The sequence below is a fragment of the Trachurus trachurus genome, assembly GCF_905171665.1.
Source record: "Trachurus trachurus genome assembly, chromosome: 12".
In the NCBI taxonomy this organism is placed as follows: Eukaryota; Metazoa; Chordata; class Actinopteri; order Carangiformes; family Carangidae; genus Trachurus; species Trachurus trachurus.
This window is the reverse complement of record NC_139908.1, coordinates 28,344,501-28,358,778: the sequence shown is the minus strand read 5'-3', so window position 1 is coordinate 28,358,778 and position 14,278 is coordinate 28,344,501. Positions and strand designations below refer to the sequence as shown.

Sequence of the window (14,278 nt, the reverse complement as noted above, 5' to 3'; positions counted from 1 at the left end):
ATAAGTCTATTTTTCAAGCTTGTTTTGTAGCGGAAGTTTCTCGAAGCTCCTCTTCCTGGTTCGTCAAATTTGGACGAACTGGGAAGAGGACAGACCCTGGTTCGTCCAAATTTGACGAACCGGGAAGAGAAGCTTCCCCTACAAACAAGCTTGAAATATAAACTTATTTAATTTTTTTCGGGACAATTTCGCATTTCGGGGCTTCAATACAAGACGGACATTACATACGAGCAGCATGGAGGTATTTGGATGTTTTTTGGTGTGTCTTTTTGTTACGAAGACACTTGGTATCCATTTGCAACCGTTATATGGACATGCACTGCTACGCCGAGACCCCCTGTAACTCAGAGAAGCCACGGAGGACTCTGAAACTTCTCCCAGCCCTTAGTCCACATGAGGGTGAATAGATAATGAGTGCAATTTGAATTTTGGGTGAACTATCCCTTTAAAACCACATTTTACCTAAGTGCACTGAAGGAGGGTTGGTGCTGTCCCAGTCTTTGATGGTCTAACAGTATTTTTAATGGCGTGTGTCTTCTCTGCAGCGTAACCAGTTCCTGGAAGCAGAGAGTGTGGAGATGGACAAAGAGAGGAATCAGATCAGGTCGGTTTCTTCCCCTGTTGAACTTGTTTGTCTTCTTGTTAGAAAAAGACTACTGTAAATGGGTGAATGTGGTTGTGTGTGACATGTTTTTAAACTTCAATCAGAGGAAATTTGGAAATGCTTGGAACAAAGCTGTTAGGCTGGTATTAAGTTGATCTGCAAAGAATTTGTATTCAGATAAGAAAGGATGAGACAAGGTAAGGAATAGTATAAGTGGGGAACAAAGTGGACCAAAAAAACAGCCAAAAAAAGCTTTGTTCAAAATAACATTCAAGTTGGGCGAGTAACTCACTAATCATTTATAAAGCGAAAAATAACCTTCTTCCAAGTATAATTAAAAAATGATTTCATGAGAGGGAAGGTTGTAAAAGATATGATTTACGAGGAAAACTCAAATCGAAACAACAAAGTGTAAGATCGACTCTTAAAAGTATGTGTATTTCTGTCGGAGGGGTTATTCTTTGGAATAGTTTAGAGGTAGAGATTAAACTCAGTAAAAGTGTTAATCAATTTAAAAGTAAGTTTAGAAAAGTAGTTTTTGAAATGTATAACAGGGAGGAGGAGATAAATTGTCTGTTGTTGTTATAGTTGTTTGTCCTGTTGGATATATGGTTATATGGTGTCCTGTGATTTTCTTTTCTTGTTTATGTTGTACGAGAGTTATCATTTTGTTGGTTTGAAATAAATTAACTACTACTACTACTACAACTCATAGCTTTGTGTGTCTCTGTGTGAAGGCTTGAGATGCGCAATCTCCTGGTGAACAGAGAGGATCTGCTGAGGACCAACAGCCAGCTCAACAACGAGCTGAAGAGGATGAGGGAGCAGATGATAGAGATGGATAAACAGACCCAGGCCATGGGAGAGAAATACAGAGAGATGGAGGTATGTCTGTCTGTCTATCTATCTATCTATCTATCTATCTATCTATCTATCTATCTATCTATCTATCTATCTATCTATCTATCTATCTATCTATCTATCTATCTATCTATCTATCTATCTATCTATCTATCTATCTATCTATCTATAATGAGTGTTGTGTTGCGTTGTGCAGATCGAGGTGAAGCAGGCTCGTGATGTGATGGTGGAGGCCAACACTCAGGAGTACGCCTTCAACTACCTGCAGCAGTCCCTCAAAAACAAGATCCAGGATGCTGAGGTAAACATCTCCACAGAGCAGCAGCAAACATCCCGTCGTACAACACATGAACACATTCTTCACATAGGATCTGAAAACTAGATGTTGTGTTTACTTACTTAACTTACTTTACTTTATTTGTTTATTTAGTCGGGACAATGCATATTAATGGACAGTGAGTGCTAGAGTACCAACTGTAAATACACCGGATTTAGCACATGTGTTAAATGACATCCGTAGTCCCCAAAACAATACAACAATTAACATAAAAAGTCCATAAAGACAGAGGACCAGTAGATAACAGGAAAAGTACATTTACATAGTTACAGGGTTATATATGATTCTATATACAGTATAATCTATATAGCTGGAATTAACATGATTCATTGAAATATAAAAATATATATTTATACAGTTGCGATTGACATGATTCATTTTAAATATAAAAATATAAATCTATACAGTTGTGCTTGACATGATTCGTTGAATTATATCTATACAGTAAGTTGCAATTGACATGATTCATTTTAAATATAAAAATATAAGTCCATACAGTCGTGAATTATAATATATATATATACATATCTATACAGTAAGTTGCAATTGACATGATTCATTGAAATATAAACATATATATCTATACAGATGTGGCTGGCATGGTTCGTTGAATTATAAAAAATATATATCTATGTAGCTATGACTGACATGATTCATTGAAAAACACATAATTACACATGCTCGGGCTAGATTTCCTTTCACCAGACCAAATCTCTGTGTGACAGATTGTATAATATTACTGATGGCAGGAGAATGTGAATTATTAATATTCGTCAGGTCGCACATGAGAGGATGGAGTATTCTCAAAATGTTTCTTTTTTGGTGGGTTCAGTTAGTTTTGGGAATCTCCATCAACACACATGTTGTGTTAGTCTTAGGAGGCTTTGGAGGCTCTGAACCGTGTGTGTGTGTTGTGTGCAGGAGAACCTGGAGAAGCAGATGCAACACTCTAAGACTCTTTCTGACAAGCTGTGGCTGACAGAGCGCCAGCTGGAGGAGCTGGAGGTGGACAAAGACACCAAGTCCAAGAGGACGTCTGAACTCAACAGCAACATCCAGAGACTGGAGACAGAGGTACAGAATCGCTTTGGCTTTTTATTAGGGGTGGGCAAAAATATCAATACGGCAATATATTATATATTTTGTATCGCAATATATCGATATTTCGATAAATCATGTTTCAGACGTAAATCCAGTACAACTTCCGCACCTCTGCTCCGCGAGGTGTCACTGTACTGCCTCAGACAGTGTGTTGTTCATGCAAATATGTTGTTGTAACGTGCGCTTGTATAGTTACAATAAAATGGCATGGATCATTTGAATTACATTGTTTTGACTCAGTTTGCCCCATGAATTATCACTATCATCTGATGTACATACAACTTGGATTTTAAGATGCATAATGGCTTTTACATTTTTCAGTGAACTATGTAGAATATCGCAATATATCACAAAATTTGGATATCGCAATATCATATCGTATCGTGACTCAAGTATCGTGATGCGTATCGTATCGTGAGGTCCTTGGCAATGCCCACCCCTACTTTTTATTGTCAAACATTGGCTCATTGGCTTCATACTTGGTGCTGCTCTAGTTTCAGCACAGTAATGTGTAACGTCCTCTGTTTCCAGCTGGCCGAGGCCATAAAGAGCTCCACGCAGGCTGCAGCGGAGATGAGCCTGCAGCTGAAGCTGCGGGAGGATGCCCAGGTCAGGGTGGAGGAGCTGGAGGAGTCTCTGCTGGAGAAGGACCAGGAGATGCAGAGACTGGAGGTCCTCGTCATCAAACTGCAGGGAGAGGTACAGCACTCCACCTGTCTGACACTCTGATGAACTCTGAGACATCGCATGATACCATAATACAATGAAGCATGTTCAACATGCACCTGTATCTGAGGTTATTTGGTGCTATGTTGTTGGTGAGACACTACAGGTGAATTGGGTAAAATGTAAACTAACAGATATCACCATGACACTTCACTGTCACTCACACAATCCCCTCTGTAAAAACCTTCAGAATATAGACAGGAATAAAACTGGAAGGTTTGGTGTCTGTAAGTGCTGCTGAAGTGGAGATTTCAGGCTCAGAGTCTGAGGAAAAACTCTTTTTGAGAAAACGGCCTTTAAAGACTTGTAATTCCATAGATTGTTAAAGGGATAGTATCATTTTTTTAAAGTGGGGTTGTATGATCTACAAATAGCCCCTAAGTACTTTAATTGCAGTAGAAGACTCTCTGCACTCCTCCCGTTAGCAACGCCAGCCCATAGCCCTGCCCAGAGATTTACAACATACAGTGTTGTGAACAGACCCAAAGAAACGGCCTATTTTCACGGCCTAAAAGAGGTTCTACCTGAAAAAAAAACACAGTTTCATTGTTCGCTACAATATAATTTTTTCCAGCCCCTCAAAGTGCAGGAAAAACACAGTTTTTATTTGGACCTAACCAACTCACGTATCCCTCCGCCCAGGGTTAGCGCCCGCCGATCAGCAGTTGGTTAGGTCCAAAGTAGTAAAGTACAGTATGTTGTAAATCTCTGTGCAGGGCTATGGGCTGGCGTTGCTAACGGGAGGAGTGCGGAGAGTCTTCTACTGCAATTAAAGTACTTAGGGGCTATTTGTAGATCATACAACCCCACTTTAAAAAAATGCTACTATCCCTTTAATGTAAATCATACTTTTACGATTTGTTGCGGATACGGAGGAAATGACAATTTCTGGAGCCTATAATTGTTGAGGAGAGAGAGCTTTACAGTGATACCTGACATGACAACAGGCACACCACAGTATGTCACAGTAGCTGTTTAGGAGAAATCTACTGATGAAAGAGATAAAATAAAAACCTTAATGTGGATTTTCTATCATTTCTTTCCACTATTCTGGAAAAGGACATGAGGCAAAATAGCCCAAAACTTCAAAATTGATCAGTGCATGAAAATACAATGTTTTTGCCTGTAGTGTCTCGCCTTAAATGATCAAACAAACTCATGAATGTGATGTTCCTAATTTTGAAAAACATCCTAACAGCCTCAGGATGTAAAGCATGTCTTTCTGTCTGTGTGTGCAGGTGTCTGGGAAGCTGATCGATAAGGAGCAGACCCTAGAGGAGGAGATCCAGCTGAGGGAGAGGATCCAGCTGCAGTGTAAGCAGGCTGAGCGGACGGTGGACGATCTCAGGATGGAGCTGCAGACCACGTACCAGAACAGAGACGACCTGTCCAAACAGCTCAAGCAGGCCCAGGTACTGAGCAAAAACCACAGCCCACTGCTTCTTCTTCAAAGGCTCCATCTTAGTTTCATTTTCATTTATCCACTGTAAGAAAAAACACATGTCAATCAAGAAATCCTTGAAATAACTACAAGAATAAACCTCAGCTACTGTATCATCAGTAAAAACACAGATGTATTGATTAGTATTCTCTATATTCCCCTACTATTCTGCTCGACTCTCTAAATAACTGCAGACTGGTAACTGAATACCTCCTCCTTTTTCATTCCAGATGAATTTATTCGTTTTTTTTTGTTTTTTTTTAGAATGCTTTATCCCTAAAAGTTTCTGTTTACATGCATGACCTAATGATTCAAACAGAGATGTCCACTTAAATGAATCACTTATGAAAACCATCAGTTTGGGGTTAATGCGGCATTAATTATGCAAATCCTGTTTTGCAATCACTGTGCTAATTCCATATAATCCCAAATATTCATCATGTCTCTATTTCTGAAGATACTTAATCTGTCCCATTTCCAAATAACCTGAGTGACAAACAGTTGTAGTCATGGGCACTGACCTGAAATCAGAAGCTAGCTGAACAAAGTTTGTTTGGGTGATGATGACTTATTTTTCTCTTTCAGGAGAAGATCATTGACCTGGAGAGTGACCTGGAGGAGCTGCATGACAGTGAGCAGAGATGGGCTGCCAAACACAAGCGAGCTATTGAACAGGTAGGTAACCCCTAACCCTGAATGGAGGAAGATGAACATCTTTGCTAATCTGTGTATTGGTTATTGACACATGTTGTGTGTTTCTGTGCAGATGGAGCAGCTGCAGCTCAAACTCATTCAGGAGAAAGATCTGAACGACGAGCTGGAGACGGAGAAGGTTGTCATGGAGAGACAGGTACTGTCTGCAGCGGTGTCAACTCTTGTCCCCATCCTGTCTTTATACACAGCATGTTCAACAGCCTGTTCTGGCCGACAGCATCTCACTGCAGCATCCAGTCAGTCCTGAGGATGTTTTATAATATAAACTCCTTTTTAAACACAACAATGGCCAAAGTTCATTTCATAGACATAGACAACCACCACCATAGACAAGAAACCACTCATTTTAATACACACATGATGTCAGCTCCCTCTAGTGGACAAAGAATGGACAAGGTCCCAAGTACATCATTTCATCAGAATGATCAGCCATGCTTCAGTCGGGCTGGGATAGCCATTCTGTGTTACACTGATATATTTATGGATGGATGGATGGATGGATGGATGGATGGATGGATGGATGGATGGATGGATGGATGGATGGATGGATGGATGGATGGATGGATGGATGGATGGATGGATGGATGGATGGATGGATGGATGGATAGATGGATAGATAGATAGATAGATAGATAGATAGATAGATAGATAGATAGATAGATAGATAGATAGATAGATAGATAGATAGATAGATAGATAGATAGATAGATAGATAGATAGATAGATAGATAGATAGATAGATAGGACAGACTTTATTGATCCCAAGCTGGGAAATGACAGTGCAGCAGCAGCATTACACAGACACACAGTGACGATACAGTGACAATAACATAATACAAAAGTACTATATACAACAGAATTGGCAGTGTCATACAGACAAGCTGTATGAATGTGCCTAGAGTTGATCAACAACACTGTTTAAAAAAATAATGTACATGTAAATAATCAGCAGTGGAACATAAGGAAAGAGAGTTTATGCAGCATGTAATGCTCCATCTCTTTGTGTGTTTGCAGCTTCGGGAGCTGCGTCTGGAGGTGGAGGAGCTCCAGAGCTCCAGAGTCCAGGAGGACGTCATCTCCAGAGCAGAGAGCCGAGTCAAGGAGCTGGAGAACTCCCTGAGGGCCGAGGAGAGGTCAGTGTCCTGTCTGACGGGTCAAAAGAACAACATCATCCTGGTGGAAGTAGGGTTGCAAGGGGCGGAAAATTTCCTGTAAATTTCCAGAAACTTTCCATGGGAAGTTAAGATGGGGAATTTTGGAAATATTCCAAATTAGAAACTTTCCATGGGAATTTATGGGAATTATTGGGAATTTATGGGAATTAACTGGAAATTGGGGGTAATTTAAACAAACTGTATCATATCCAAACATGAATGTAAATATTTAGGTTTGTCATAAGCAGACACCCATGCAAAATAATACAATTAAAATACATGACATTTCAACAGTGAAACTGCCACAACCTGCGGCCATTTTTACCAGTCGTAAGTAGGGAGGTCACCATTATAGATTTTCTTGGTATGATTATTGTCAGAGAAATAATCATGGAATTATGATTATCACGATTATTCTGCATTAATTAATTTCACAACACTATTAATGTGTAAAATCAAATATAGTTAAAATATGCATTACTAATTATAAAATATTTTAAATATCTGTTAAAATATGACCAATTATTAATCCGCCAGGGGAAGTGTCATCGATACCAAATGTTTAAGTTAATTTTAATCTTTTTTTTAAAATACAAATGACATTTAAATTCCTACCAATTCAACGTTACGTTAGGTAAATGGACCAGTATCTGTGCATTTACCTTTATTTTGGAGCACATCTGTCGAGACGGTTCATACATACATGATCTTTTTTTTGAAAGTGACGGTATTTAGGAAACTTTGCGATCAATTAATTTTAATACCGTTTAATACCGCGATTAATTGTGAAAACAAGTAATTGTGACATCCCTAGTCGTAAGAGAACAGCATGAAAAAAACTCACACACTCACATCTTTACAGCTGCAGCAATAAAGATGTCTGATAGCTGTCTAGATGGACTAGAGGACAGCAGGACAAAAAAAACATTAGTTTCAATTCAAACAAGTCCAACAGTACAGCTCCAATTTTTGGTCAGACTCGATTGAAAAAGAATAAAGACCACAATGCTTTGCAGTTCAGTTCAGTTAATCGTTGTGTACTTTGTGCAGGAATAAATCTGTCCTGACCAACACCATCAACAAACTTGAGAGGAGGATCAATGAGCTGAGTGATCAGATGGAGGAGGAGCACAGGGTGGCCACGGAGCAAAAAGACCTGGTGAGACACACACACACACACACACACACACACACACACACACACACACACACACACACACACACACACACACACACACACACACACACACACACACACACACACACACACACACACACACACACACACACTCACACACTTTACCCACGCAAGGGCAGTGAAGTGCTGCAGGACAGTCTGACCATGTGACAGGCAGATAACAACATTATTAGAGGAGTATACAGCAGACAGTAGTTACAGTACATTGTTTTGTTTTTTGGTTAACTTAATGCTAACTAAAACAAATGCAAAATTGGTTTGATAAAACATGTGTAAAAAATCAGTTTAATTCATTGCTCTGTATTTGGGATCAGGTTTGCTTGCTTTATCAGATTTTTATCTGATTTTGTTAGTTTGATTCATTGCTTTTTTAAAGGGATAGTTCAATATTTTGGCAAATTGGCCCATTGCCATAATCCCTATAGTCTTAGGAGTAGTTTTGTTACTTTTAATTGTCGGTGCAAGCTATTTTTAGAACGGCGGAGCAGAGCCGCAAGCTGCTCAGAGCATTTCCCTCATCAAACAAAGTGACAAAGTCTGTACTTAAAGGGATAGTTCAAAATTTTGGCAAATTGGCCCATTGCCATAATCCCTATAGTCATAGCAGTAGGTTTGTTACCTTTAATTGTTGGTGCAAGCTATTTTTAGAACGGCGGAGCAGAGCCGTGAGCTGCTCAGAGCTACACTACGGAGGCTAATGGGATTTCTTGGTTTCCCTCATCAAACTCATCAAATACACAATCCAACAACTCCACAACGCTCTGGTGGACAAGTTGTGACCTGCACATTCACCACGCTATGAGATAATAACACAACGTTACCAGACAGAGTTGTGACACACGAGCAAGGTTTACTTTTTCTGTAGTTCATGGAGGAAAAAACACATATTTTGATTGACAAAATATTTAAACAAGTTTTATGTCACATGAGCACCTCAATCTCCAAAGAAATAACTATTACAATGAACCGCAGGTTGCTGACCTGTGACCTCTGCTATAAGGATTATGGCAATGGGCCAATTTGCCAAAATGTTGAGCTATCTCTTTAACTGAAATATACATGCCTACCAAAGTATGATTCTTTCCCATTTTTAGGACATTCCTCGATTTGTGGCCAAAAGAGTTCTATTTTTTAGACATCCTTTTTAGGAGGTCTGTTGTTAACAGGCTGCTGTCTCTGGGGACATGTCCTTTTGTAGCAGTTCCTTTGACCGTCTGGTCGTTTGTCAGCGGTGACATACCCAAGTCTCCAAACACAAACGAGGCTGTGCTGATGCAACACATGGCAGTGCCAGTGAAACTCACACAGACATAATAATGTCACATGATGGCTGCTTGTGCTCCAAAGTGAATTTATTAGTCAGCCCCTCAAAGGAGAGGAGGAGAGGGTTTAATGACATGTGTGTCTGCTCCTCCAGATGACCCAGAGGATGCGCTCTCTGAAGCGTCAGCTCAATGAGGCGGAGGAAGAGACGAGCAGGAAGGACGCACAGTACCGCCACACCCAGAGAGAGCTGGCCGAGGAGAGGGAGACGAGTGGACGTCTGCAGAGACAACTGCTGGACATCCAGACAAAGTATATATACACTCCACACACACCTACACTGCAAAAACTCTAAATCTTACCAAGAATATTTGTCTTATTTCTAGTCAAAACAAATCTAATTCTACTTAGAATAAGACTCACATAAAAAGAAGCTTGTTTTAGACACTTTTTTACTTCTTTCAAGCAGATTTTTTACTTGAAATAAGTAGAAAAATCTGATAGTGGAGCAAGTTTTTCTTTCTTATTACAAGCACAAAAAACTTGCTTTCACTGGCAGATTTTTCTACTTATTTCAATTGAAAATTTGTGAAACAAGTGAAATGATTTAAAAACAAGTTCATTTTTAGGTGATGAGTCTTATTTTAAGTCAGTTTTGACTAGAAATTAGACATTTTGACAAGAAATAAGACAAATATTCTTGGAAAGATTTAGAGTTTTTGCAGTGTATTCACACTCCTCTCTCTGTCTCAATCACACATCTCCCCATCATTTCCAAAGAGAAACCCAACATCTTCTGTGTGTCTCTGTAACAGGCGTACGGACACACTGACCATTCGTCAGACTCTGGATAACTTGAAGCTGGACCTCAGCATGGATGATGAAGATGAGGAGGAGGATCAGCCACTAAAAGAACAGACAGGCAGCGTCACCAAAGTCTAAACCACACCATCCATAAACACCATATTTAAAAGAGAGTGATTCTCTCACTCCAGGCAGAGCCATGTCAACTCTTTTCTGCAAAAACTCCTTCATGTTACCACATGCAAAATTCCACCAAGAGTTTTTCCATTATGTTTGTTGTCTCTCTTGTGATAAAACTTGAAATCATGAATAACATTTTAGTTCATTCTTCCTGTAATTCCCTGTAATTACAAAGACGACACATTGAACTTACATAGAATTGGCTGTGTTGAGTTTCTAAGCACTTGTCCATTTAAAGAAAGTTCTTCTCTATTTCACAATGTACAATGAAGATGATACAATAATTTTAATTTATTATGCATTTATCACAAGTAACTTTAGACAGTGGTTTGTAACTTACCTGCACTGCCTAATAACTCCAAAGGTCACACTTGCAATTGATTTGAAGTAATCATTTGGAAATGAAGTCTGATACTTGTTACAGATACTTGAATATTATGAAATCAAAGTAGATAATAACTTCTTGAAAATGTCCTGAGAACACATGAACATGACATAAATAAAACTCACAAAGAGCACTGTAGGGAGAAGCTCCTGGTGGACTCACTGTCACAACACTGCCAAGAAGCCAAATGCTTCTTAGAATATGTTAAACATCTGCTCTTCTCTGTTTGTTTCCTAAAGATTCACTTCCAGGACATACAGTTTATTGATGAGGTGGTTTGATAAAGGTGCCTTGAAGAAGAGGCACAACAGAAAGAGCCGGAGTCTGTTAGAATCAGCTTTAAAGGGATAGTTCACCCAAAATTAAAATTTCAGCAGTATTTGTCATTGACAATCATTATATGGACAAATACTGCTGCGCGGACACCCCGTAACTCAGAGAAGGAACGGAGGACTCTGAAAATTCTCACAGCTCTTAGTTGACATGAGGGTGAGTAGATAATGAGTGAAATTTGAATTTTGGGTGAACTATCCCTTTAAACAGGCAGGGCTAAGCTTTGGAGTGTCAACCTCAAATGTGACAGACTTCAGTTTAATGAGTTTCTTTGACACTTTCTCATTGTTTGGTGGAGCTTTGCTGGCAGTTCTTCCATAAAGAGGTGTTGTCCATATTAGTTTTACATATCACATTCTTCTGCAGTATTGGAACATGTCCCACACTGGGTGCAAAGATATGACCTGGTAAATGGCAAACAGCATGGAGTAACAGAGGGATGTCTTTGGATGTGATTGTAGATGATTCACACTCAAAAAGAATTAGGATTATTTATATTGAATACTTTTTATGTTGTTATGATTTGAAGATTACTGAGTTTTGTGTACATGCAGTTGCTGGTAGGGCAAAAAACTTCTTTTAGAAAATGACATGTTTGATTTTAGATTTCAGTTTAAGGTACTCACGGGGGTTTGCTGCTGTATTAATGTATTAAGATTTAAAGGATAAGATTGTTGGCGTCAACGAAGAAGGCCAAAACAAGATGACACACTTGCTGTTATATGGGTGATGAGTGTATTTATCCAGATTCAGTCAAACTTAAATGTTTAAACGTGTAACAACCAAGGTATTTTATGTCTGAATGCAAGATGACTGTTGATGCAAAATGTGGAAGAGGGAAACAACACAAACATGTTTATTGTTTTTAGCTATGTGTTTTTCTTCACCATGTTCTCTATGTTCTTGTTTTGGATGAAATAACTTTTTTTTTCCAAAGGAAAATAAGGGCAGACAGAAATAAACAGGACTGGTTCATTAGATTCAAATCATCAGCAGATTATGGCCAGTCCTGTTACAACACACTTGTGCATGTTCTCTGTTTGTATTTTTTGTGTCTGTTAAAATCACATGAAGCTACAGTTATGATACTCTTTGGATCTTTATGTTTACATATGCTGCATTTTGCTTTTTGGAAAGAGGAGCATAAATCAAAGTTTTCTCTATAGAGTTTCATGTCTTTGAGCTGTTGGGAATAATTGCTTCAGTGTCACTAGTGTTATCTCATTTAAAAAAAAGTGGCAGTGCCTACATATATGTAAAAAGAAAAGAAATACATGCACATATTTTTGTACTACACTTCACATTCACTGGTTCTACTGTTCTCTACTGGGTATTTATTTTTGTTTTTCATATTCTCTCTTTTGGTGAGAAGTGCAAATGCAAAGGGCAAATAAACTCTTTTCTGCTGTGAATTCTACCGTGTGTCTTTGTTTAATGAGAAAATCTCTTCAATAGAATCTATCTGTAAGTTCTGCTATTGCTACATAGCTAATGTTAACTTACCAGTGTGGAAGAAATGTAAGTTCAGCATCAAACTTCATTGGATTTTGCTTCTTTAGAAAAAAAAAGTGCCATCATCACCAACAATGAACCCATAAGAACCCAGACCCATTTCTCCTTTAAGGAAAATTATGGGAGATATAAAACTGATCAAATTTAAATATATATTAAATACCACATGTTACACAGTAGGCTGTATATCACTACCCCTAGTATCTGAGATCTGTAATGTTAAAGGACAATTCCAGGCAAATTCAACTCGGGGGTGTATGTTCCTAACATTTTAGGTCTAAAAGAAGGAATCTGAATATTTTCAGTTTAATCGCTCCTGTTTTGCGGTAGTTGTGTCAGTCCCCGCATCGCCACGGCAGCGATGAATGGGAGCGGATGCAAGTTCCGCTGCTTAGGCTGTTTACATCCCTCAAAGCCGCAATTCTTTCCCACAGACAGCGTCAGATGGCGACTCAAACATGCACCGAGAAGTTTATTTACTTGAAGCAAGCCGACATGTTTGTAAAACTAGATCTAATTCAAAGTCTCCCGGAGTCTCGCGCGAGACCCAAGTTGCCGTGCTCGGTGTGTTCAGGTGCAGTCGGAGCTTCCGTTTGTGTCATAAACACAGGAATATCAACTCTTGACTTGCTTCAAGTGTACATTTTTTTCTACAGACAGCGTCAGGTGGCGACTCAAACATGCGGAGAGAAGTTTGTTTTACTTGAAGCAAGTCAAGAGTTGATATTCCTGTGTTTATGACACAAACGGAAGCTCCCACTGCACCTGAACACACCGAGCACGGCAACTTCGGGCTCACGCGAGACTCCAGGAGACTTTGAATTAGATCTAGTTTTACAAACATGTCGGCTTGCTTGAAGTAAATAAACTTCATGTTTGAGTCGCCATCTGACGCTGTCTGTGGAAAAAAATTGCAGCTTTGAGGGATGTAAACAGCCTAAGCAGCTGAACTTACATCCCCTACCATTCATTGCTGCCGTGGCGATGCGGGGACAGATACAACTACCGCAAAACAGGAGCAATTAAACTGAAAATCTTCAGATTCGTTCTTTTAGACCTAAAATGATAGGAAAATACAGCCCCGAGTTGAATTTTCCCGGAATTGTCCTTTAACATACTGTATATGTATATCATATCATATTTGAGGCCTTCTCGACAATATACAGCTGATATAGATAGAGTTGCAAGAAAAGTGAGCAGGAAATTGATAGAAAAGAATACTGTACATGGTGCAATATTTTTTGTATGATTAGCCCCATCTGTTATGCCAGTTTAGCCTATACTGTAGGTCCAAGTGAAGCAACATTTGAAGCAATTTCTCTCCTCAGTGAAGCAAAGCTGCACATCACATTTCTCACAGAGGGCGGTACTACAGTACAGCAGTTGCACTGACTTGACAGAACTTGCAAGGACCATGATGCTTCACATCTTTCACACGCCAATGTCCAACTCTATTACTGCAAAGATCATCTGGAACTCCAACACAATCTCTGCATCAATGGAACAACTCTGGACCAGTAAGTGAGTATTGTGAATGATTTTTCTGTGAACAATAAGCAACAGACTCCAAAGTTATAGTACTAATTCATCTTTAATCAGCTGTCAGATTTCACAATTCCTGGATAAATTTACTGCAAAGTCATCATCTATAACAAATGCTTCCGC

At 39.2% G+C, this 14,278-nt stretch overlaps 1 protein-coding gene across 1 annotated transcript in view; it reads left to right on the top strand.

Annotated features, from left to right (window-relative positions):
• The window catches only part of LOC310994999 (uncharacterized protein), a gene marked incomplete at its 5' end in the record, with an annotated part of 69,273 nt that extends 58,279 nt beyond the window's left edge, over nucleotides 1-10,994 (top strand). The window contains 12 exons of the mRNA XM_083983929.1: nucleotides 546-604; nucleotides 1,342-1,489; nucleotides 1,662-1,766; nucleotides 2,724-2,876; nucleotides 3,435-3,602; nucleotides 4,868-5,041; nucleotides 5,656-5,745; nucleotides 5,837-5,920; nucleotides 6,799-6,917; nucleotides 7,989-8,097; nucleotides 9,554-9,711; nucleotides 10,215-10,994. Coding sequence (XP_083840055.1) covers nucleotides 546-604; nucleotides 1,342-1,489; nucleotides 1,662-1,766; nucleotides 2,724-2,876; nucleotides 3,435-3,602; nucleotides 4,868-5,041; nucleotides 5,656-5,745; nucleotides 5,837-5,920; nucleotides 6,799-6,917; nucleotides 7,989-8,097; nucleotides 9,554-9,711; nucleotides 10,215-10,341 — 1,494 coding nt within the window. The 3' untranslated portion in view covers nucleotides 10,342-10,994. The remainder of the gene's footprint in view (nucleotides 1-545; nucleotides 605-1,341; nucleotides 1,490-1,661; nucleotides 1,767-2,723; nucleotides 2,877-3,434; nucleotides 3,603-4,867; nucleotides 5,042-5,655; nucleotides 5,746-5,836; nucleotides 5,921-6,798; nucleotides 6,918-7,988; nucleotides 8,098-9,553; nucleotides 9,712-10,214) is intronic.
• Nucleotides 10,995-14,278: the final 3,284 nt, after the last annotated feature.